This window comes from Canis lupus, chromosome 29, assembly GCF_011100685.1.
Source record: "Canis lupus familiaris isolate Mischka breed German Shepherd chromosome 29, alternate assembly UU_Cfam_GSD_1.0, whole genome shotgun sequence".
Lineage (NCBI taxonomy): Eukaryota > Metazoa > Chordata > Mammalia > Carnivora > Canidae > Canis > Canis lupus.
The window spans coordinates 4,047,219-4,069,576 of NC_049250.1; the positions used below are offsets into that span (position 1 = coordinate 4,047,219).

The following is a 22,358-nucleotide window of genomic DNA, read 5'->3' on the forward strand; positions in this document are numbered from 1 at the left end:
CCTATAACTCGGGCATTTGCCTCAACGGTAGCACTTATCACACTAGATGAGAATGGCTGATTTTCTTGTCTCTCCACTCCCACCAGTCTGACTCAAGGACAAGAGTCTATGTTATGGGCCTTGAGGCTCTACCTTAAGGCTTGTCACACAGCAGCACTCAGGAAATACCAAGTGGCTTAGTAAAAATAATGGTTGTTCACCCTCCAACATCATCCTAAGGTCTTAACACATATTTTCTTCCATCCATGCCTTTTCAACCCACATTCTGTATTTCCCAGGTGTCACTTCCTAGCTCTGTGACTTGAGGCAGGTTAACCTCTCTGTGCCTCAGTTTACTCACCTACACACATGGGAATCCTAATAGTGTGTACATCACAGGATTCTCAGGAACATTAAATGAGTTACTCTATGTGAAGTTTTTTAAACACCACCTCACCCTGACAGTAAGCATACAGTAAGCTTCTCATAGGCAGAGCTATGTGTCCCTTTTGATCACTGCTGTATACGTGTACCAGGAATAATACCTGACAGAACAAACAGTAAGTATGCTGCAAGCTTATTGACATATACTTCTCTTCTGTTTTTCTCCCAAATACTTGCTCTGCCTCACCAGTGCCATATACTCTACACCCACATACTCCTGTATTTCTATCAAAAACCTGGCACCATTCCATTTAAAATGGGACATCGATGACTATTGAATTGTCTATGCCAGCAGTCACAACCCTGTACCTGAGACAGATTACATGATATCCCTGAGTTTCCTGCCTACCAGTTGTTCAATTTTAAGTACAGACAATGATTGGAAAAACAGTCCCAAGGGCTTCTTAAGCCTAGGATTAAATGCACAAGCTAACTTTCAGGGTCAGGGCTGAGAATAAAAAAAAAGATTACTACTATCTTGTGATTCCACACTTAAGGAAGGAAGAGAACTACTCCGAGGATATACATTCAAAGATTGACAAATTTACAAACCCTGTAAATCATAAACAGTAACACAAAGCTTACTTTTTAAAATAAAATTTTACAAAAATAAAATTACCTAAAATTAAGCCCACCATTGTACTTAAATATCCGGTTCCACTTCCCAGGTTAAGAAAAGACAATCCTGGTTGAAGTTTCAATGCTTCCATAACTTCAGAATAAATGCAAGGTGCTGACAAGTGTATGTTCCCATGCTTCCAGGCTAAGTCTTTGTAAGCATTGTCTCGGTAGCCTTCCAAATAGTAATCTCCGCGATCAATCGCTCTGAAGGCTTGCTCCACTCTTTCAGTGCGGATATACTGAGCTTCTTTTAAGTTATCAATTAAGTCATCATTATCTTCCCCAGCACTCACAGCTCCTCCCATGATAGAATTCAAATCAAATCATAAATTTTAAAATGTAATAAAATTAGCAGAAATGGCTTCCAATAATGTAGTGTGGTTTGTTTTCCCTTTAATATTGCACTTGATTTCCAAAAATAAATTAATCCTGAAAGGGAAGAATAAAAATAAACAGGTTTAAATTAATGCTCACAGGAAAGTAATTCCAGTTTATTAAATATATAATAGTCATTATAACCACCATTTTTCAAGGACATACTCTGTTCTGGGAATGGTTTTAAAGTTCCTTAAATCTACTATTTTATTGATTCTTCTAACAATCACAAAAGATAGCATAAGTTTGATTTCATCTGTATAGATGGGAAATCTGGGACACAAAAGAGTTAAGTCACCTCATACTGTGAGGCCCAATATGATAGCCATTAGTCACATGTGGCTACCTAGACCAAAAACTAATTAAAATTAAATACAATTTAAAATTCAGTCAGGAACACTAGCCACACTTCAAGTAAGTGCTTAATAGCTACACGTGGCCAGTTACTGCTATACCAAACAGAGCTGCTCTAGAAAGTGACACTGCTGGGACATAGTCCCAGGTCTTTCAGACTCCAAAAAACATGTTCTTAAGCATTAAGCCAGGTGGTAAGTCTAGTTTAATATGCATGAATAACTTGATTGATTTAAAACTTCTACACTTAAAAAAATCTAACACCTATATGCTAAACATCCTAAATGCACCACATAAATTCAAAATGTTAACACAAAGTAACATATTACCAACTGAATACAAAATATAAAAAATGAAACAAAACAGATCCACCTTTAAAATACACTCACATACAAGTACATATATATTAAAATTGTTTTATTTGGTAAACCCTGTAGTGATAAGGAGACCACAAATTTTATTAACAACTTTAATAGTATAAGCACTAGAACATATGTTATATGTATAAGTACAACAAACTTCTTTAAAGTCAAATTCAGCATCTTTAAATGAGACACAACTGCAATTTGATAAACTAAATAAAAATTTTAATACATCATAATGAATACAATTTAATTTTTATTCAACTATAGTCAATAAATAAATTCATACAATACTTAATTTATGAATTAATAAATCAGGAAGAGGGAAAGTGAAAACTGAAATGCTTGTGACCAAAAACAAGAGTTATGACAGCCAGGGCACCTGGGCAGTTCAGTGTTTGAGTTCCTGCCTTCGGCTCAGGTCGTGACCCCAGGGTCCTGGGATCAGGTCCTGCATCAGGCCTCCCACAAAACGCCTGCTTCTCCCTCTGCCTGTGTCTCTGCCTCTCTCCGTGTCTATCATGAACAAATAAATAAAATCGTTAAAAAAAAAAAAAAAAAAGAGTTATGACAGCCTACTCTGGCAAGGCTGTACCCTTACTGTTGACTTTAGAGAAGAAAAGCAACTGATAACCTCGAGCTTCATCAAGGTCCTCACACCTCTGGCACCGAGCTGCTCCAGCACTACTGGGGCAGCTGTCTCACCAAGTCCTGCCCCTGTCCCCACTGCCTGCCTGTGTCCTCTTTTGTATTTTCCTATGATCTCCTTAAACTATCTGAGCAGAGGAAATACCGTGAACTCATGTCTCATTCCTATTTAACTTATTCAAACTCACTTATACAAACCTAGCTGGCTCCAATGCATCCCCTATACCCAAAAAAGAAGTAACTGAAAAAAATATATGGGCACACAGCACTATTCTCCTCAATGAGTGCATTTCCCAGCACATAGTGCAACTGGCAACATCAATCCACTGTTCCTTCAACAGGTCTTAGTTTGGGCATCCTTTTACAGCCCAAGCATTTCAACTTGCTGAGCACAATTCTAGCATGTAAAGTTTGTTTTTGTTATGGGGGAGTTTTGTTTTGTTCTCTAAACAAATTAGAGGCCAATTACTCGGAGTGAATGCCTTCCCAGGATGAAAGAAAAAGTGGCTATATTAGACTAGGAGGCAGCTTCTGTGAGTCTCCCGTGTGGTACCTACCTTAGGACTTTATAAGCCTAATTCTGACTATGCACACATTTAATGGCCCTACTGGAAATGCTGTATTTTACTAGTTGGAAAAATTATTCCACAGAGTGACCTTAATCCTTCTCTAACCTGGCCAGTACAAAATTACCACAGCAAAACAAATGTGGACTTCACTACACAAAAGTGTACACTCTTGGTGAGAAAGGCAAGAATCATCATCAAACCAACAAGAACTACTACCATTTGCTGACAGACACTGTACTGTTTTCTGTATATTCTCTCATTAAAAGCTACGATAAGCCTATGGAGGAAGGCATTCACATGCCCACTTTCAAGTAGAAACAATCTGTAAAGGACTAGGGTACTACAATGCATGTGACTACGTTGGGACTACAGAAGCCCAGAGCAAAGTGGATCCAGGGACCCAGGAAATCTTCCTTAAAAAGGCACAGATTATATAATGCAATTAAAGGACTAAGGGATTTAAATTAAAGGTTGAGGATATGGCTGGTATTAAAGCAAGAAAGCAGGTAAAGAAAACTACATATAGTTGTACCATAAAATCTTCATCTTGTAAGGCCAGTGATTTTTTTTTAAGCCTGGACCCTTTTGAGAAACTGTATTTATTTATTTTTTTTTGAAACTGATTGTATTTATGGCCCATCTCTCTAATTAAAAAATGAATGAATGAGAAGTTTTACATCCAACTTCAGAAAGATCCCAAGTTCCTACAGATCCATGAGTTGAAGCTAATTTAAAAGCACCTATTAGATGCAACACAGTCAGCCACAGATACTAACAAGGGAGGGAGAATTACATTTCCATTTTAGGAAATGTGTAATTGTGTTTCTGACCTACTACAACAGACCAGAGATCAGGTACTCTAAAAGCTGGGAAACACATCACCCCGTGAACAAGGAGCAGCATAATACTTTGAAGCCAGATTTCCTGACTCCCTTCCCTCTGGTTTGATAGGAAAGACAAACACATCTAAACACAAAGCTCTAGGGTATCCAGGAGGTTGGTGGTCAGGATAGGTTTTCTGGAACAGGATACATAATCTGATACAGTGCATCATGTTTAACACAAATTGTTAGCTCATATATTTAGTTTATAAGGCAATGATGTGCAGATAATGAAGAAGTTGTGGTGGTTTCCATGTTCATGGTTCGAAGTGACAGGAAGGTATAAGATTACATATATTAGAGATACCTTAGCAACTTATGAAAACTTTCAGCAAAAAGCTGAGAATATCGAGTACCTGCCTCTAAGGCAATCGGATGCTGGTACAGTTTCTTCAAGTGGTCTGGGGAAGCTGTGAATGCAGATGAAAAAACTGTTAAGACACTGTTTCTAGATTAAAACAACAGACAGGGGGATGCCTGGGTGGCTCAGCAGTTGAGCGTCTGCCTTTGGCTCAGGGGATGTTCCCTGTCTGGGAATCGAATCCCATAGTGGACTCCCTGCAGGAAGCCTCTTCTCTCTCTATGTCTTGGCCTCTCTCTCTCTGTGTCTCATGAATAAATAAAATCTAAAATAACATAAAATAAAATAAAAAATACAAATACAAAAAAAAAAAAAAAAGACGAAGAAGAAACCCAAACAGATAAATTAAGGCTATACCTAGGTTCAGATTTCTTTAATTTTGATAAAAATATATACAAATAAAATTATATCCATAAGTAAATTAACTTCTAGGACCTAAGTTTCAAAAAAGGAAGATGAACCCTAGAGTTTAAGGTTGTGAAGGACTGACTGTAATGCTACATGCTAATCCCAGCACATTTAGCTATCCTAGAAATGTCATTAGGACTGCTATTGTTTTTGTTGATAAACTGGTTACACAGTTGCACAGGTTTTCAGTGGTATGCTCCAAGGCTATTTTTCCCACAAGCCCTGTTTAGCGAAACATCAGTGTTTTCAGATGTTATAGAAAAACCCAGTACTTGACTTCTCAAGCCCTTAGAAGAATCTCAGGAAACCTGAAGGACCTCAGAACACCTCTGGAAAAGAGCTTGCATGAGAAACTACAAAATGGGATGAGCAGAGCCGTGGTAGAGTTACACAGCGATGTCATGGAACACCAGCCCGAACATGGGGTTGGAGACAAAATGATGGGAAGATTTTCCTAAATATGAAGACCTGGTAAGTACAGAGGCAGAAGGAAGGAAAGGTGTTCAGAATAAGCAGAAAAGACAAAGAGACAAGAGGCAATGCACCCACCCACTGAAGGTACTACAAATAGTACAGTAGTGCTCAAGTACAGGAATAGAAAGCAGTGCTTGGTGAGGCTAGAACAAACAACAAAGAGGAATGAAAAATGAAGCTTGCAGGCCACATACACATGGAGCTTGGACTTCCCCCCATAGACAATGGAGCCAGCAAAGAGAATGACAGACATACTGTATGACTAATTTTAAAATAAGATGTAAAGGAAAAACCATAACTGTAAAAGAAAGAGAATATAATTATAATACATTATTTGGTCTAGGGAAGGCAATGTTTACATAGTCAGAATACTGAAAACACAAGTGCTGATTCAAATTGAATAGTCCTTTAACCACAACAAGATGATGAGAAGGAAGAGGTAAAGAGGGGTATGGAAGTTAATACCTCATCTGTGATTATAGAAAGTAAATGCTATCTAAAATTAATGAATTTTTTAAAAGCATCTTAGCAATGTGGAGGTAATTTCCCTACCACGAAACAGCTGAAAGCATTAAGTTTCTTCTGGAATGTGAGCTTCCAGGTGGAAACAGGTAATGCCAGGAACTGTTATTCTTTGTCTTCAGGGTATCACTTGACTTTCTAAATTGTGTACATGCATTATTTGAACAAAACTGACAAATAAAGCTGAAAATAAAGGGGACAGAAATATAGGTGTATGTATTTTTTTTAGACCAGAATAAGATAAAGACACATAGAAAATAATTTCCTAAGGAATATAAACATATTTAATAAATAAAATAGTCTATGGCAGAAAAGTTCGAGAACAAAAAAGATAATATAGTAAGAATTTATACTACAGAGCTTCAAAGACAAGTCATTTCACCATATCCATAGTTTCTGACAGTGGGTGGAAAACAAATTATTATAAATTACACTTTCATAATGTTGATTGATTCCATTACAATAGTATGTGCACTTGTAGAAAATCTGAAAACCAATAAATAAAATTATTCATAACCCTAATATTCAAAGAGCCACTGTTAATATTTACTAAGCACCTATATGCTTTCTTTCTAACACATTAGTATTATACTGTATATATTACTTCAAACTTCTGTTTGCCTTACACATTTTCATGCCATCAAAAACTCTTCCAAAATCCAGAAGCGTGATACCCTGCCACATGGAGGCACCAAAATGTAATCCCTAAATGATTACACTCCCCTAAATGCTAGGCCATGAATTTTGTACTATAATTAATGTATATGTGAATTTGTATTATAATTAATGTATATGTGAAGAGTCTGCAAGTTAAAATCTGTAATAAATATTGTGATAATTCAATAATCCCCTAACTTGAAATATACTTCATTGTTTATAAGGCAAGCACTATTAAAAAGCCATCGCAGCATTAAGTCATGGAAGCATTTGATATTTGTTAATTCTAAGATAATTCCATCTCAATCATGCAAAAGTGCCAAATACAAGTCAAGAGACCAAGGTCTAGACTTAGTCCCATTGATAACCTTGCTGTATGACTCTGGGCAGCTCTCCAGAACATCATTTCCTCACCTGTGAAAAGAAGAGGATAAATCCTATGATTCCTAAGGTTCCCCAGAGCTCTAATTTCCCTGCTATTTTGGCATTAAATCCATATTTGAGTACAGCTCAGTTTTAGTTATCCAGGAATGTCTGTCCTTGCCTCAGCATTTCTGTTATTTTCCTCACATTTTTGGTGCCCCACTGTTGCCATTTTTTCTAACATGGAAAAGAAAAAAAAATTAGAGGAATGTTCAAGTCTTGCATTAAACAATAAAAGTAAAATAAGGAGTTTAAAAAAAGAAGAAAAGGTAAATGCGAAAGAGAGAAGTGTCAGAATAGAGTAAAAGAACAGCTTATCTGCAGTTATGTCTGAGAAGGAAGTTGTCATATTTCATCACAGAACACAATCTCACTCCTTGGCATTTTCTTTCTAGTATGTGTGTTTGGGGTACATACATTCACATAAGCTCACCTGAAATGATGTTCAAAGTGTTCAAAATTTGCTTGCTAGTCTTTCAAAATAAGATACGTGGCATTAACATATTTGGTTAGGGGACGATCTACTGAAGGCCCAGTACAATATAATGGTGTCCTTCAGGCAGCTTAGAGATGTTTTATGGAAGGTTGAAGACAAGTCAAAGGAGGTGGGAAGCACCACCACAGATGGCAGACAGATGTCGCAGAGTCGGAGAACAGAACGAATGCTGACTCATTTTCTTTCCCTCCTAGCAACCAGTGGCAAGCAGCCAACTGCTGTCCTTTCTCTGCAAAGGTGAGGAGAAAGCTCACTCAGCTTTGGGGTAAAGGAGACTAGTGACCCAAAGGAGAACACACCATTTGAGGGCATGAACAAAGGATCTTTCTTCCTCATGCCCTCAAAGATTTTGTCACAGGAGTCATGTGCAAAGGCTACTTTGAGTGTTGAGACAACTACACAGGGAGAAAAAATTTTCTCAATGATAGCAAATAGGTGTAATGAGACATAAATATAGAATAATGAAAGAAAGAAAAGGAAAGACGAGGCTAATGAAGGGGTTCAGAACAAGTCTCCTCAAACTGTGCCATAGGATGTGGACCATTTGAGCTGAAGGCAATTAAGACACAGCCAACTTTGGCACGTGGACCATTTTGACCTGAAGGCAATCAAGATCCAGTAGACTAAAGAAAAGCATTTACCTCCCTTTAAACTACCTCAAAGAATTTAGGTAAGGAGCCTGGCCCAGAAAGACAGCTATTACCAAGACATAACTTTTTTTTTTTTTTTTTATCTGAATGACCAATCTGTATAAGGAGGGCAAACATCTAATTACCAAACATCTGCTCTTCTTATCGTCCTGTGAATCATCTCCTCCCCTGCGACATTCCAGGTGCCTATCCTACTCCTTAGCTCCTGATGGCATGTAAGCCTCAACTGCCCAGCTTATCCTTGGGTCTCACTGTCTTTGTGGGGCTCCCATACATATATCTGTCGTTATGTTAATATGACTATCAGACTGGCCAAAGAGCCTAGAAGGGTTAGAAGAAAGAGTTTTTCCTCCAACACTATTCATGTGCCAATGTTATTATTTTTTTATTTTTTATTTTCTTACTAGTGATAACACATACATGCAATTTCCTGTCTCTACTACATATAGGCACTGGGTTCTATTTCTTCACCAAAACTCTATGAAGAAACACTAACTTCATTTTACTAATGAGGAGACCAAAGTTCAGAGAGACCACAAGACAAACTCAGAGCTCATGAGTAGCTGAGCCACAACTCAAATCCAGTTTGGCAAGCCATAAAATCCTCCTGAAACAGAACAATTTGCAAAGAGGCTCCTAGCCCATAATTCAAAAGTAGAGTTTTTGTCCCCTTGTCCAGAAAGATTCAGATCTCTCGCCGTCTCTCTCAACCTCTCATTTCGTCTTTTCTCCCTTTTAGTACTCTCAGTTCCAAAAGAAGAATGGAATAGTGGAAATAAGGCCTCTGATGTCATGTACTGACTGCAACCTCAGGCAAATTATTTAACCTGTGATCTTCAGGTTCTTTGTCTATAAAATGGGAAAAATAATAACCACATCATAAATTCATAAACAGTGCATAGTGCACTGCACATAAAGCTTCTAACATACACATGTCCAATAAATAATTCACTTTCTTTCACATCCAAGGCCCAAAAAGACACATTCAAAATGTTCATTCTTAAACAAAAGACCAGAAAGGGAAAACAAAAAAGCATCAGTTCTGAAATCTAGTGATCACCTAATGACCTCCTTAATACAAAACCACAGAATGAAAATGTAAATCTTCAAGTTAGAGGTATCAAGAAGAAAAACCAGGGACACCTGGGTGGCTCAGTGGTTGAGTGTCTGCCTTCGGGCCCAGGACATGATCCTGGGGTTCTGGGACTGACTCCCACATCAGGCTCCTTGCAAGGAGCCTGCTTCTCCCTCTACCTATGTCTCTGCCTCTGTCTCTCATGAATAAATAAATAAAATCTCAAAAAAAAAAAAAAAAAAAGAAGAAGAAAAACCAAAGCACAATATATACAGAAGAGAGAAGAAAAATACACTCATTCATATATAACTTTATTGAGAGAGGTTAATGTAAAAACAAAACAAACCCCCCCAAAAAATAATGCAGTGCCTTCTGTCACACTCTGGGCCACAAACTAGGTGAAGAGGCCAAAATTAGGACCAGCTGCCCTCTGTACTCAGGCAGCAATCAGGTACTGAACCTCTCTCTGGTAGTTACTAGCTAACTTCCACTTGTGCTAATTTTCTCTAATGGAGCATTCGTCACATAAATTAGCAAAAATTACCTGTCCTATATAATTTTGTTTGGTTTTAACACATGTTTTCTGTCCAAACTGTAAACTCAATAATAATAAAGATAACATAAAATGAAGATAAAATCATATATTTAAAATATTCCTTAAAAAAAAAAAAAAAAAAGGGAATCCCTGGGTGGCGCAGCGGTTTGGCGCCTGCCTTTGGCCCAGGGCGTGATCCTGGAGACCTGGGATCGAATCCCACGTGGGGCTCCCGGTGCATGGAGCCTGCTTCTCCCTCTGCCTGTGTCTCTGCCTCTCTCTCTCTCTCTGTGACTATCATAAATAAATAAAGAAAAAAATATTTAAAAAAATAAAATAAAATAAAATATTCCTCACAGTTGTAAAGGTGCAAGCATTTAATAAATAGTGACTAAATATAAAATACTGGCAGAGTAACTTCTGGCTTTCTACTCTAGGGCATCCTTTGAAATGTGAACATATCTAACAGCTGCAGCAAAGTGAAAGTATATTTTTCCTTTATAATCCCTTGAACTCTGGAATCTTCATCTGATCAGACAGCTGATAAACCACTGTCTTAAGAAAAAGACTATCTGCTCCCCAATCTTTCAATTCACTACTACAAATAGTTTCAAGTAACAAAAGAAAGTTCTTGGAAACAAAGAGGCTCTATATTTTGATATTTGGCAAGTTTTAAGATGCCTATGTTCATAGATGTAGGCTTTTCGGTCATATTCTCAATTCTATTCCAGTTTTGCTTCTATGCCTTTTCTCTCTCTCCACTTTCCCCTTCATTCTTTTAATTTCCTATTCTCCTTTCCTGGGGCAGGGAAGACCAACATAAACTCAAACAAGATGGAGAAACAGTAGGAAGTAGCTCTATGGGAGTTCAAGGTATAGGATATAAGGGGATGGAAGAATATAAAACATTTTTAAAGGACAAGATGAGGCAATTCAAGCTGAAATTTCATCATTTTGGAAGTTACAGCATTTCATGTACCTCCAATGTCCCCTCCACTCCTTTTACTTAAAGTTCTGAGTATATGATCTCTTCAAACCTGTATCACTACACAATCATGTGTCTGTATTCCTAAACACAATCATATCTGTATAACACAAATGCCCTCAATATGCAAAGTTTCATGTATCTCTGAGGTAACAAAATCATCAGAAAATAACTGCCTCAGATTTTAGGATTATTGCTTAACATCTCCAGTTTTTCAAGAAATATAAGAAGTGCTCTAATAATCATCCTTAACACTTAAAAAAACATTCCTTATAGAAGCTACAGCCTAGAAAACCCCTTCAAACAGAAGAGTTGTTTACCTCCTGTACGTAACTCAGAAAAAGTCTGAAGTAGAATACGAAAATGACAAATAAGCTTTCTGGTTTTAGTCCGTTAAGTAACAATGTTCTTAGGAAGTAATGAGATCAATAAAGAAGCATGAGAGAAAAGCATACACATTTTTGGTGCCTTAAGGTCAGGCTTTTAAAGTTAGGCTTATTTCATCTGAAAAATTTTGAGTTCACAAGAAAAATATTCAAATAAAAATAAAACAATATTCCAAAGCAAAATCCCACAATTTGGGTATTCGGATGATCTGTATCTGTTCCATTCTACTAGTATACAATAAACCAAAATGTGAGCTCACACCGAAGATATTCTTTCTGCATGTTATCATACCATGGAATACAAAGACTGGCCTTGTCACACCATATGACTGAGGAAATGGTTATCTTTTCTGGCTTTGGTTTTCTTCTTCTGGATGATACCATCACTAAATAAAATTTTCTTGATGGCATCTGTAAAAACCTTAAAAATGTCTTTACTATACAAAGATAAAGAATGTATATAGGTTAACTATAAAGTTTTTTTGCCATATAAAGTGGTATCTTTCCAAAGTGCATGATGATCATTTTATCTATAGATAGGCAGCAAAAACTATATAGAATAAAATACCTAGTTATATATCATTCTTAATTTTTCAGTGCTTCAACAAACTCATAAAATTTTATTAACTTCCCCAAGGTATCTACACAGGACAGGTGGTATTACCTGCATCATGCAAATGAAGAAAACCAATTGAGAAAATTGTTTGTTCTAGATTTCCCATTTAATACAGAGATATTTCAGTCTTATTCATAGATCTAATGGCATACACTACTACCATATTCATGTTATCATAAATAAGAAAATACAGCAACCAGAAATGTAGGTCTGAGACTCTATGACAAATACACCACATTTGATACTAATACCTTCGCTTCATTTATTGGGACAAATAACTATCCCTACTTTTTACTCATGATCCAGAGGAAGTTTAAGAAGTTCTTAAAAATAAATTGTAATAAGGGATGCCTGGGTGGCTAAGTCAGTTAAGTGTCTGTCCTCAGCTCAGGTCATGATCACAGGGTCCTGGGATAGAACCCTGCATCAGGCTCTCTGCTCAGCGGGGATTCCGCTTCTCCCTCTATCCCTTCCCACTGTGACTCATAAGCTCTCTCACTCTCTCTCAAATAAATAAATATAATCTTTAAAATAAGATAAAATAAAACAAACTGTAATCATAAGATTATCACCATTATACTATAGACTCTCAATAAGTGCTAGGAAGCTCACCTTAACTTTAAATGATTAATCCGTCATCAGTAGTTCTTTGTATCAATAAAACTCATTTGGAGAACACCATGCAAACTGAATAACCAAAATGCTGTGAAAGCTTGTTAAACTAGAGCTCAGTATCTCCCTCCAGGCTTCATTTAACAAGTTCTTTACCACTGGTTCAGCAAGCTGAGTAGGACCCAGAGACACTGAGGATATAGAAGTCAAAGAATGGCTTCAGTACAGTTCAGTAGACAGTCTTTGTTCATGAAATCAGTCTCTTAAATGGTTCGTGTATTTTCAAAAAAAAATGTTTAAAAATTACTTTTAATTTGGCTATAAGTTCACAACTGCAGTTTTTTAATAATGTAAGGGAATATTTCATATCAATTAGATTGATCGTCAAACTGTGTCCTCATAAGTGAGTATGTTTATTAACAGTATACATTAAAATACCAAAAGTCTCTCAACAAAAAGTTACTCAAAGCAATTAGTATTGCCTTACACTTAGATATTCTAAGTTCTGCATAAAAGGACTTCCACTTGATTTCTTCATTCAATTAACAAAACCTGATCACATATTTATGCCTCAGAAACTATGATAAGCATGGAGGATTCAGAGACCACACTGCAGAAGCTAAATTAAAACTAAGGAGCTTTCTTGGAGGTAAGAGTTGCAAAAGAGGTAAGAGTTGCAAAAGAGCTCACTTCATTTCACAAATAAAGAATTGAGCTATAGCAGGTGACTTGTCCAAGATCATATAAGATAGAAAGAAACCCCAGTTTTGCAAGTCATAATATCTTATATAAGAGATAATCTGTTCAAACATTAGAACATATAAGGCCAAAAAGACCTAATTTACTCCTTTTATTTTTAAAAAGATTTATTTGAGAAAGACAGAGCGGGGGGGGGGGGGGGGGGGAGGAAGACGGAGGGGGAGAAGCAGGCTCCCTGCCCCCAGCTTCAATGCAAGACTGGATCCCAGGACCCGGATTACGACCTGAGCAGAAGACTGAAGCTTAACTGACTGAGACACCCAGGAACCCCTTAATTTACTCCTTTTAGATTTCTTAAAATTAAGTGAGCATAATGCTTCTTAAAAAGAATTAAATTTTCTATTTAATTTCAATATTTAATAGTAAGCATTATTACTAACTAAAACCTGACTCTGACAAATTGTTGGGAGACTGTAAGGAAAAAAAATGCCCAATTGAAACCCACAGAAAACATAATAATAAAGTCAGATAGGTAAGATCATTTTTTTTCATACTTGAAGCTATCACTTTCTTCACAGGAAAGCTTATTAATTATTATCAATCTCTAGACAATGATTATATAACAATGCATTAAATATTATCTAGACTGAATCCACACAGGTTATAGTGGTAAATTATAACATTAAGCATGTAAAATTCTGATCTGAATTAAACAGAATTTATATTAATAGGAATATAACAATTTTGGGCAGCCCAGGTGGCTCAGCAGTTTAGTGCCGCTTTCAGCCCAGGGTGTGATCCTGGAGACCCAGAATCAAGTCCCACGTCAGGCTCCTTCCATGGAGCCTGCTTCTCCCTCTGCCTGTGTCTCTGCCTCCCTTTCTCTCTGTGTCTCTCATGAATAAATAAATAAAATCTTAAAAAAAAAAAGGAATATAACAATTTTACTTTACTCATTTACTACCCTTAGAAAGATTATTTGTAGATTGAATACTAGTATATCAAATTATAATGATTTCATATCAAGTTGCAGATTCACTGAGTTATATTTTAATAGAATGTTTTTCAATGTAAGTAAAAATTGTACTTAAAAGATCATATAATATAGTGAGGGTTCTAGATTGGAACCCTAATTCTATACATTCTAGCTATGTTACTATTAATAACAATAATTACCTCACAACACTCATGTGAGAAGTATCCAAGATAATGTCATATAAACTGGTCACATACTACGAACTCAATAGGTGTTACCTGTTTCTATTAACACAGGCCTACTTCATTCTCTCACAAAAGAACATGTTCCCATTCCAAGAAACATTTATCAAATGCATAAATATCTATATCTAATAATAATATATATGTAAAGTACTATAGTGTTTCTGAGGGAAACCAAAGAAGGGAAAGATCTTGGGGACATACCTTGTAATTCAGAGAATCATTAATTGACTTGGAAAACTATATATACATACATATACACACACACACACACACACACACCCCCCACATGTGAGTATATGCACATACATATATACATATACACACATGCATATAAAATACAAAGCTACAGAAAATACATATATTTACTTTTCCTTGCTTATGAATGCCTTAGACAATAATTCAAAAAAAGCCCAAACTTTTCTTGAAAATATGTATAGGAAAATATGTTTTGCATTTTTATTTACTACATTTTCTTATTATTAGTAATTTCCCTATTCCCTATTCTGGTCCCTACTCGGGTTCCCACTCTTTCATTGGTAGCAGGGACTCTACATCTCTGCTGCAGTCTTCTATGCTCCCAGCTCTCACAAGCATCCTGGGCATTTTCGACAACTATTCAAGCCCCAGAAGTAACAACCATCACAACGCCTTAAACTCTGAGGCTCTCTAACCTCTGTATCCTTATTTTATTCCACAATCACATCCTACATCTAGTTTGCCCGTTCTTTTTCTACCACTACCATTAATCTTCAGTATCACTAGTGCTACAGCAAAGATTTTCTACAAAAGACGAAACAGTAAATACTTTAGAATTTGCAGACTTTTGTTTCTGTTAACAACTCCTGAATTCTGTGCCTAGAAGAACAAATGCAACCACAACAAAATATAAATAAAAAGCATGGCTATATTCCAATTTTTTAATTTATGAACACTGAAATTTGAATTATATACAATTTTTGCATACTATTTTTAATTTTTTTTTCAACCATTTAAAAATGAAAACACTATCCTTAGTTCCCAGACTATTCAAAAACAGGGGGATGCCTGGGTGGCTCAGCGGTTGAGCATCTGCCTTTGGCTCAGGGCATGATCCCAGTCCCAGGATTGAGTCCCATATCGGGCTCCCTGAGAGGAGCCTGCTTCTCCCTCTGCCTATGTGTCTGCCTCTCTCTGTGTGTCTCTCATGAATAAATAAATAAAATCTTAAAAAAAAAAAAAAAAAAAAAAAGCAGTAGGCCAGATTTAGCTCGTGGGCCATAATTTGTTGACATCTCTCAGGATCACTTTCTTCCCAAACCAAATAGGTCCCATTAACATGGCTTCACTCCATTAGTCTCAATTATTTTCACCCCTTATTTTAGCTTTCTGCCTCACCCCTCTTACAAACACCTGACTTCACACCAATCCAATAATCTCTCCTCTGTGGAGTGATTTATACCATAGAGTGTTACTGAAGAAAAAAGTCCACCAGCTTGGATTGGTACCACGGAACCGTTACCAGTTACAGTCTTCAACCCTAAATGGATTTTCAATAGCACCTAGCAATACCTCTGGGTCTTCAGTCACTCTGGCTCCCATTCCCCACAGCAAATTCATTATTACTAACACCACTGGTCAAGATGAATCTTCCTAACCTAACAGATGGTCATACTTCACCTTCTACAAACAGGTCATGAGACGAAAGCCTCAACTTCCTAGACTGTCACCTTAACTCCATGCCACTGGACAAGAGTATTACAAATATGCCTGTGTCTGTACACACATTCAGAGGCAGAGTGTTCAGCCTTTGAAACTCAACAGATTTGATATTGTCCATTATTAGAATGTAAGTACCTTAGTAAATAACTACTACATTTATTGGCAGCCTAGTGCTCCATTAATAAGTGTTTTACCAATCATCTCTCAATCATTCTAGAAGTAGAAATCCCTCAACCTAGAAATCTTCTCTAAGTCCATCTTCAAAACACTCAGGTGCCTATTAGTCAGCTAAGGTTATCACAACAAAATACCACAGACTAGGTGGCTTAAGCAACAGAAATGTTCTCATTGTTAATGGAGGCTAGAAAAACCAGATCAAAGTATCAACATGGTCAATTTCTGGTGAGGACTCTCTTCCTGGTTTGTAGACAGCTACTTTCTCACTGTGACCTCATACAGCCTTTCCTTCCCATGTGGTCAAAGAGAGAACAAACTCTGGAGTCTCCTCTTATAAAGATATTAATCCTACAGGAGCAGAGCTCAACCCTTTTGACCTCACCTTAATTACTTCCTTAGAGGCCCCATCTCCAAATACAACTACACTACGGGTTAGGGTTTAAATGTGTAAATTTTTTAGGAACACAAATATTCAGCCCACAACAATGTCTTTCTTTAGTGCTTTTAAACACCTTGAGTGTACCTGTATCACTGTTCTGGAAAGTTATTATTTTGTTTCTGGTCCACTTGACTGTGGCCTTTTCAAGAGAAAGCTCTACATGCTACTCACTTTATTTCTATCACTTAAGCAGAGGGCCTGGTATCATGGAAATGATCAGTAAATGATGAAAGAGACTAAATGAATAAAATACCTTTGGCATGATATTCATTTAATGAAAAAAAAGGGTGAGACCAATACTTGAGTTACACAGACCCCAAAGGCTGTTGTTCTGCCTCTGAGATTGGTGAGCTTATAAAAGAGAAGACATAATTCAAGTCCCCCTGCCCACAATGATGAACAATTTTGCTTAGTTTCCCAGTAATAAGATATGGAAAAAAAGGGCAGATATATCTGTATTAGACAAGTTATATACTCCACTGCATATTACTGTAGTCTGCTTTGGGGCATATTTCATTGGAGAAGAGAAAAAAGTCTTAAGAGAACTTAAAATTTAGTTGATACTATAGTTTAAAAAATAAATAAATAAACAGGGTGTTTCAGGAGTTCAAAATGAAAGCAATTTAGCAAGGAATTGCCAGAAACTGATAAATCTATGATAATCAAAAATATTAAAAAGAATTTAAACATATGAGTAATTTTTAACAGACTGAAGTAATGAATATATGGGTAAGCTGAGGAGCAGAGAGTACTGCGGTAGTGAATCCTGAGTCTTTAATAAAGGTGGAAAAGTTGATATTTTAATGTCCTCATGATGGAAAGTGGGGACGTTACTATTCCTAGGAAAAGACAGACAGCCACAAAGAGATAGACAAACATGAAGGGTGGGGAGAGAGCAAGGGAATCCAACAAACTTTCTTCTGAATTATTAACGCAATGAGAAACCATAATAAATTTCACAAGAGGTGAAATATTTTAAATAATTTCACATATACTGTGAGTATACAGAGTTACACAAAGGTTAGTAAAGTGCCCAAGAGATCTTACAAATGTGTTCAGAAAGTCAACCTGAAAGGAACCTAGTCATGTATATTACATTTTCTAAATCATTCCTATGAGGTACAGACCTAACTAACATAGGTTACAAGAGTTTTGGCATCTTAACTCTTTATGGTTGAAGTACTGTGGCAGTCGCAATAAAATGAGTAGAATAAAATGAATCAAAAACAAATTATAGATTTCCCAGGCTATCCTGGGAAGGTAGAATGTTGCTATGAAAACCTTCCTAAGCCAAAACGGCATAAAGCAAAAGGTACTCCCCCTGCCTTCCAATGCCACTTAGCTTTAACAAAGACCTACATTAATTAATACAGTAATGGCTCATTTTCTAAAAGTGAAAATACAGATTTCAGTTCATGAGAATAGGTACTAACGCTGGTCTTTTGTAAAAAGCCAAGTGGCACAATGAGACCTCTCAGAAAGTGAGGGATACCTACATATTGCTGACATTTGAAAACTCATTCCAGAACTTTAAATTTTTAAAGTTTGTAATCCATGAGGGTGAAGGCATAATCCATATAGTTATCTGTGCATACAAACCCAAAATACAGCATTTTGATATTTGTGAAAAGCAAGAAAAATAATAAATTGTAAAAAAAATAAAATTATCCAGTTCATCCTGTCACACATGGGGCAAAACTACCTATTCAAGGTCATACTGACAGAATTCAAGGCTTCTGAGTCTTGGTTGGTTTCTTTCCAAAACATCATAAAAAAAAAAAAGCTCCAAAAGTGACACCTTTTCTGAGATAACTCATGCCTGTCTACTGTTTTTAAACCACACAACAAAACCTTCATGTTGTTAAAATAAGACAGGGAAGAAGCATAGAGCCCTTTCTAAAGTAGTAGACAGAGCTGCTAACTTTCAAGTTAGTGTAGCAAAAAGAAATAAGCCATGCTTAAATATTTGGTCCAGGGACTATGACTCCATTTTGATATTTAAATGTGAGAATAGAGGAGGCCAGCAAGAAATAGTCAAGATCAGCTGACCAGGAACAAAATATAAAAATAGCAACTGGCCTTTAAGTCAAAAGGAGTCTACCATCATTTTAGCTGGGAGAAAGGTTTAGAATAGCGAAGGGAGCAAAAGCATTGGAGATAGGTTTTAAGAGCAACAGCTGTTCATTGCCCTGATTACAGCAGGGAGAAAGTACGTACAAATCAAAAATATTCTAATTCCAGAGAGTAAATGATGGTTACCAGGGCATGGGGAGTAGGGGGATAAGACTGATGGTGTTTAAGAGTACAAACTTGCAACGAGCAATAAGTCAGAGACCTAATGGACAATATAATATAGACAATATTGTACTGTAATTATATGATAAATATTGCTACAAAGGATTACAAGATATGAATCTATCAAAGTAACACATCAATAATAATTTAATATATATTAAATTTATACTGTATTAATACATCAAAATTTATTCAATTAAAAAAACAGGAAAAAAATCTACTTCCTGTATCAATTCCTACTGATGGGTAATGTTCGGCCACAGCATGAGCAGATGGTGCCAGAGAGACACTGCCTGAGAAAAGAGCTTTGCTCCTAGGTCTAGTGCACTGCTTGGTAGGCTCCTGGAGTGCTTAAGGGTTCTCCACCAACACACTCCCACAGTGCACAAGAGCCAGCAGACTACCCCAGCACCCTTCCTTGGGTGGTCTGTAGAAGACAGCCTCTAGTAAAACACCTCTCTGTGAACATCTTTCCCTGGTACCCAGAAAGCAGATTTCTGGCAAATTCCATTAAGGATGTACCATAGCAACTTCCTTGTCATCCAGTGAGCCACACATCCTCTCAACAAGGTCCAGGTCTCAGCTTTGGGTGGGTCTGTTCCTTAGGTGCTTAATCATGGCTCTTAGGGGGAGAGACTAATCTTTATATCTCTTTTCATATATTTTTTTTAAGATGTTATTTGAGAGAGAGACAGAGAGGGCATGCGCACACACAGGAGTGGTGAGGAGGGGTGAGAGAGAGAGAGTCCTAAGGAGACTCCATGCTAAGCACAGAGCCCAAGGTGGGTTCCATCTCACAAACCTAAAATCATGACCAGAGCTGAAATCAAGACTGGGATACTTAACGGACTAAGCCCACCCAGGCACCCTATTTCCATATTCCTTAGAATTCTCTTTACTTACTAGCCAATCTTGTTACTGTTAACATTTCTTTACATTAAACTTTCCCTGTTCATACTACCCTGTGTGGTTTTTTCCTTCCTGTTTGGACTATACTGATACAGCCCTGAAAACCATTAAGATGACAGGTCAGTGAGGGAATGAAGAACAAGCACACAGGCAAGAAAATGAATGTGAATACAATAGATCCTGATGCTTTGCCAGCCAAAACATCCACAATCTCTTGGATTTGACTTAACCTGCTATATCCTGAAAACAGTCTAGGGTTTTGTTTTGTTTTTTTAAAAACTTCTAAGTATTTGAGTATGTTTTATCTTAGATTCATGGCAAAATGCCATCAGTAGGTTTTCTGTGCTATGAAGCTGTCCATCCTGATCACAGAGGAACATTAGAGAACCAAGTGAGGGCAGCAGCTGTCCATTCTGCCATCTTAAATTGCTGCTCAGGAAATCCATAACTGTCAAACTTTTAGGCAGGAGGGTGGCTTAGTGGCCTCTTCTACTGGGAATCAGCCTAAACATGAGCTTGTTAAGTGAAGCACAAGATCTTCCTGAGGCCCTATTTCCCCTTTGTAGACTTCAATGATTATTAGAATACCTGGAGAAGGACAAAATAAAACCACGAAAAACTCATTAAATTTCATGTAGGTATGGTAGGCAAACTAAAAATAGAAACCCACAAAGGAATAAAGGAGCAAGTTAACAGCAAAGTAAAATTCTTGGAACAAATGTGAGAAATAAGCAATGGTAAAGGTTACTTTTTCTTGTTTAGTGGCATTTCAGAATGATAGAAAAAAAAAGCATCAAAACATATTTCTTGGAGAAAAAAAAAAAAAAAAAACAGCCCCAGAGTTGGAGGAACATAGAGGGAAAACTAAAAATATAAGCAGGCACTAAAAAATTCAACAAAAGTGTTGTATTCACTCCTTTAGCAGAAAACAATTTTGGAAATCAATAGTAAATGACACTACATAAGCCACACCTACTTTGCTACTGTACTACAATTGCAATATACTGTGCCCCAAAGAAGAGAGGTAATTGCCAGAAAGAGAGCCTTATATCTCTATAAGGTATTTTTTTCATTTTAAGGTGTGCTGGGTTGGAAGCTATCTATGTTTGGGAGGAACAAAAATATTTTCAAAAATAGTAACTTATGGTAACTTCTCTTATCCTACTACCTTACTGTAATGTCTCTAAACATGTTTTATAGCTGGTGAGCCTAGGGTAGAAATTCATTTATGTGTATTTACAGTGAATGCACAGGAATAGTCTTTCTTTCCTACTAAGAAGAAAGTATATGTACAATTTCAAGTACAAAACTCTTGTCTCCCAACAGGAAAGACTCCACATAGCAAACTGACAAGGATCCCAGCTTCTTGTCTGTCAGAAAAAAACAATGTCATAGCTGTTAATTTTGTTTCTGCCTTTCTCCAACATAATTGCTTCAGGAATTTTAGGACAGGTATGTATTTCTCCTTTCCCCTGCTCTGATTCAAAACATCCTCCTCTTTAGCACAGATTTCCCAGGGCATTTAATAGGTCTCTAGATTAATTTCACAGGGGAAAGGATTTCTGTCATCACTTCAAATTATATACAAACCCAAAACCTTATACATAGCCCACCTCTCAAACTAGTCATGCTCTTCAATTACTCATATTCCTCTTTAGTGAAAATCCTATTTTGCCACTATCGTTATCAATTTTAGCTAGATTACTGTAACTAACTTCAATTTGATCTTAATACCTGTGGTTCTCCCAACTTCAATAGCACCCTGTATACCATTTTGAATCACCTGCCCAATCTAACACTTTCATCATTAAAGAAAGGATGCAAGCCCCAAAAATTCAGAGGTGCCTCCAGGAAGCTGCAAAAATGAGAAGAGATCCCACCAGGCAGAGGTTCAAGGAAATCACCATCTAAAACCGGGAGCACTAGTTTTGTCAGTTTTATAAGTGTCATCTTAGTATTTTGTCAGGGGAAGGGTTTGCTTAGCAATCATTTCCCTAAGGGATCAAATAGATCTCAATATATTTACCTATATTAGTTTTCTATCTTTGCTATAACAAATCACCACAAGCACTAATAGCTTAAACCGAAACAAGGTCACTATACTACAGTTCTAGAGGTGAGAAGTCTGACACAGGTCTCACTGGGCTGAGATGAAGGTGTCAGCAAGGCTGCATGCATTCTTTCCTGGAAGCTTTAACAGGGTTTGTTCTCTTTCATTTTCCACTGTATAATGTCCCATTTACTTCTTTGGCTCATGATCCTTTCCTCCATCTTGAAAAGCCAGCAACATCAGGCTGAGTTCTCCTCACCTTGCCTCCTCCTTCCACTTTTAAGGAAGCCCATGACTACACTAGGCCCATCAGGAAAATCCAGAATAGTCTTCCTAACTTAAAGCCAGAGAATCAGCAACCCTAATTCCCCTTTGCTATATAGCAACATATTCAGATTCCAAGGATTAAAACATGAACATCTTTGCAGGGGAAGGGG

General features: G+C 37.0%; 1 protein-coding gene across 5 annotated transcripts in view; it reads right to left on the minus strand.

Moving 5' to 3' along the window:
* PCMTD1 (protein-L-isoaspartate (D-aspartate) O-methyltransferase domain containing 1) overlaps positions 1 to 22,358 on the minus strand; it is a 68,285-nt gene that overhangs the window by 37,287 nt on the left and 8,640 nt on the right. For 3 of the 5 annotated variants that reach the window (XM_038579283.1, XM_038579285.1, XM_038579284.1), the window contains one exon: positions 1,043 to 1,473. The exons of 1 other annotated variant lie outside the window; for it this stretch is intronic. In XM_038579283.1, coding sequence (XP_038435211.1) covers positions 1,043 to 1,349 — 307 coding nt within the window. In that variant the 5' untranslated portion in view covers positions 1,350 to 1,473. Of the gene's footprint in view, positions 1 to 1,042; positions 1,474 to 12,433; positions 12,604 to 22,358 lie in introns of those variants that run through there. One more of the 5 variants, XM_038579286.1, reaches the window with a different exon arrangement.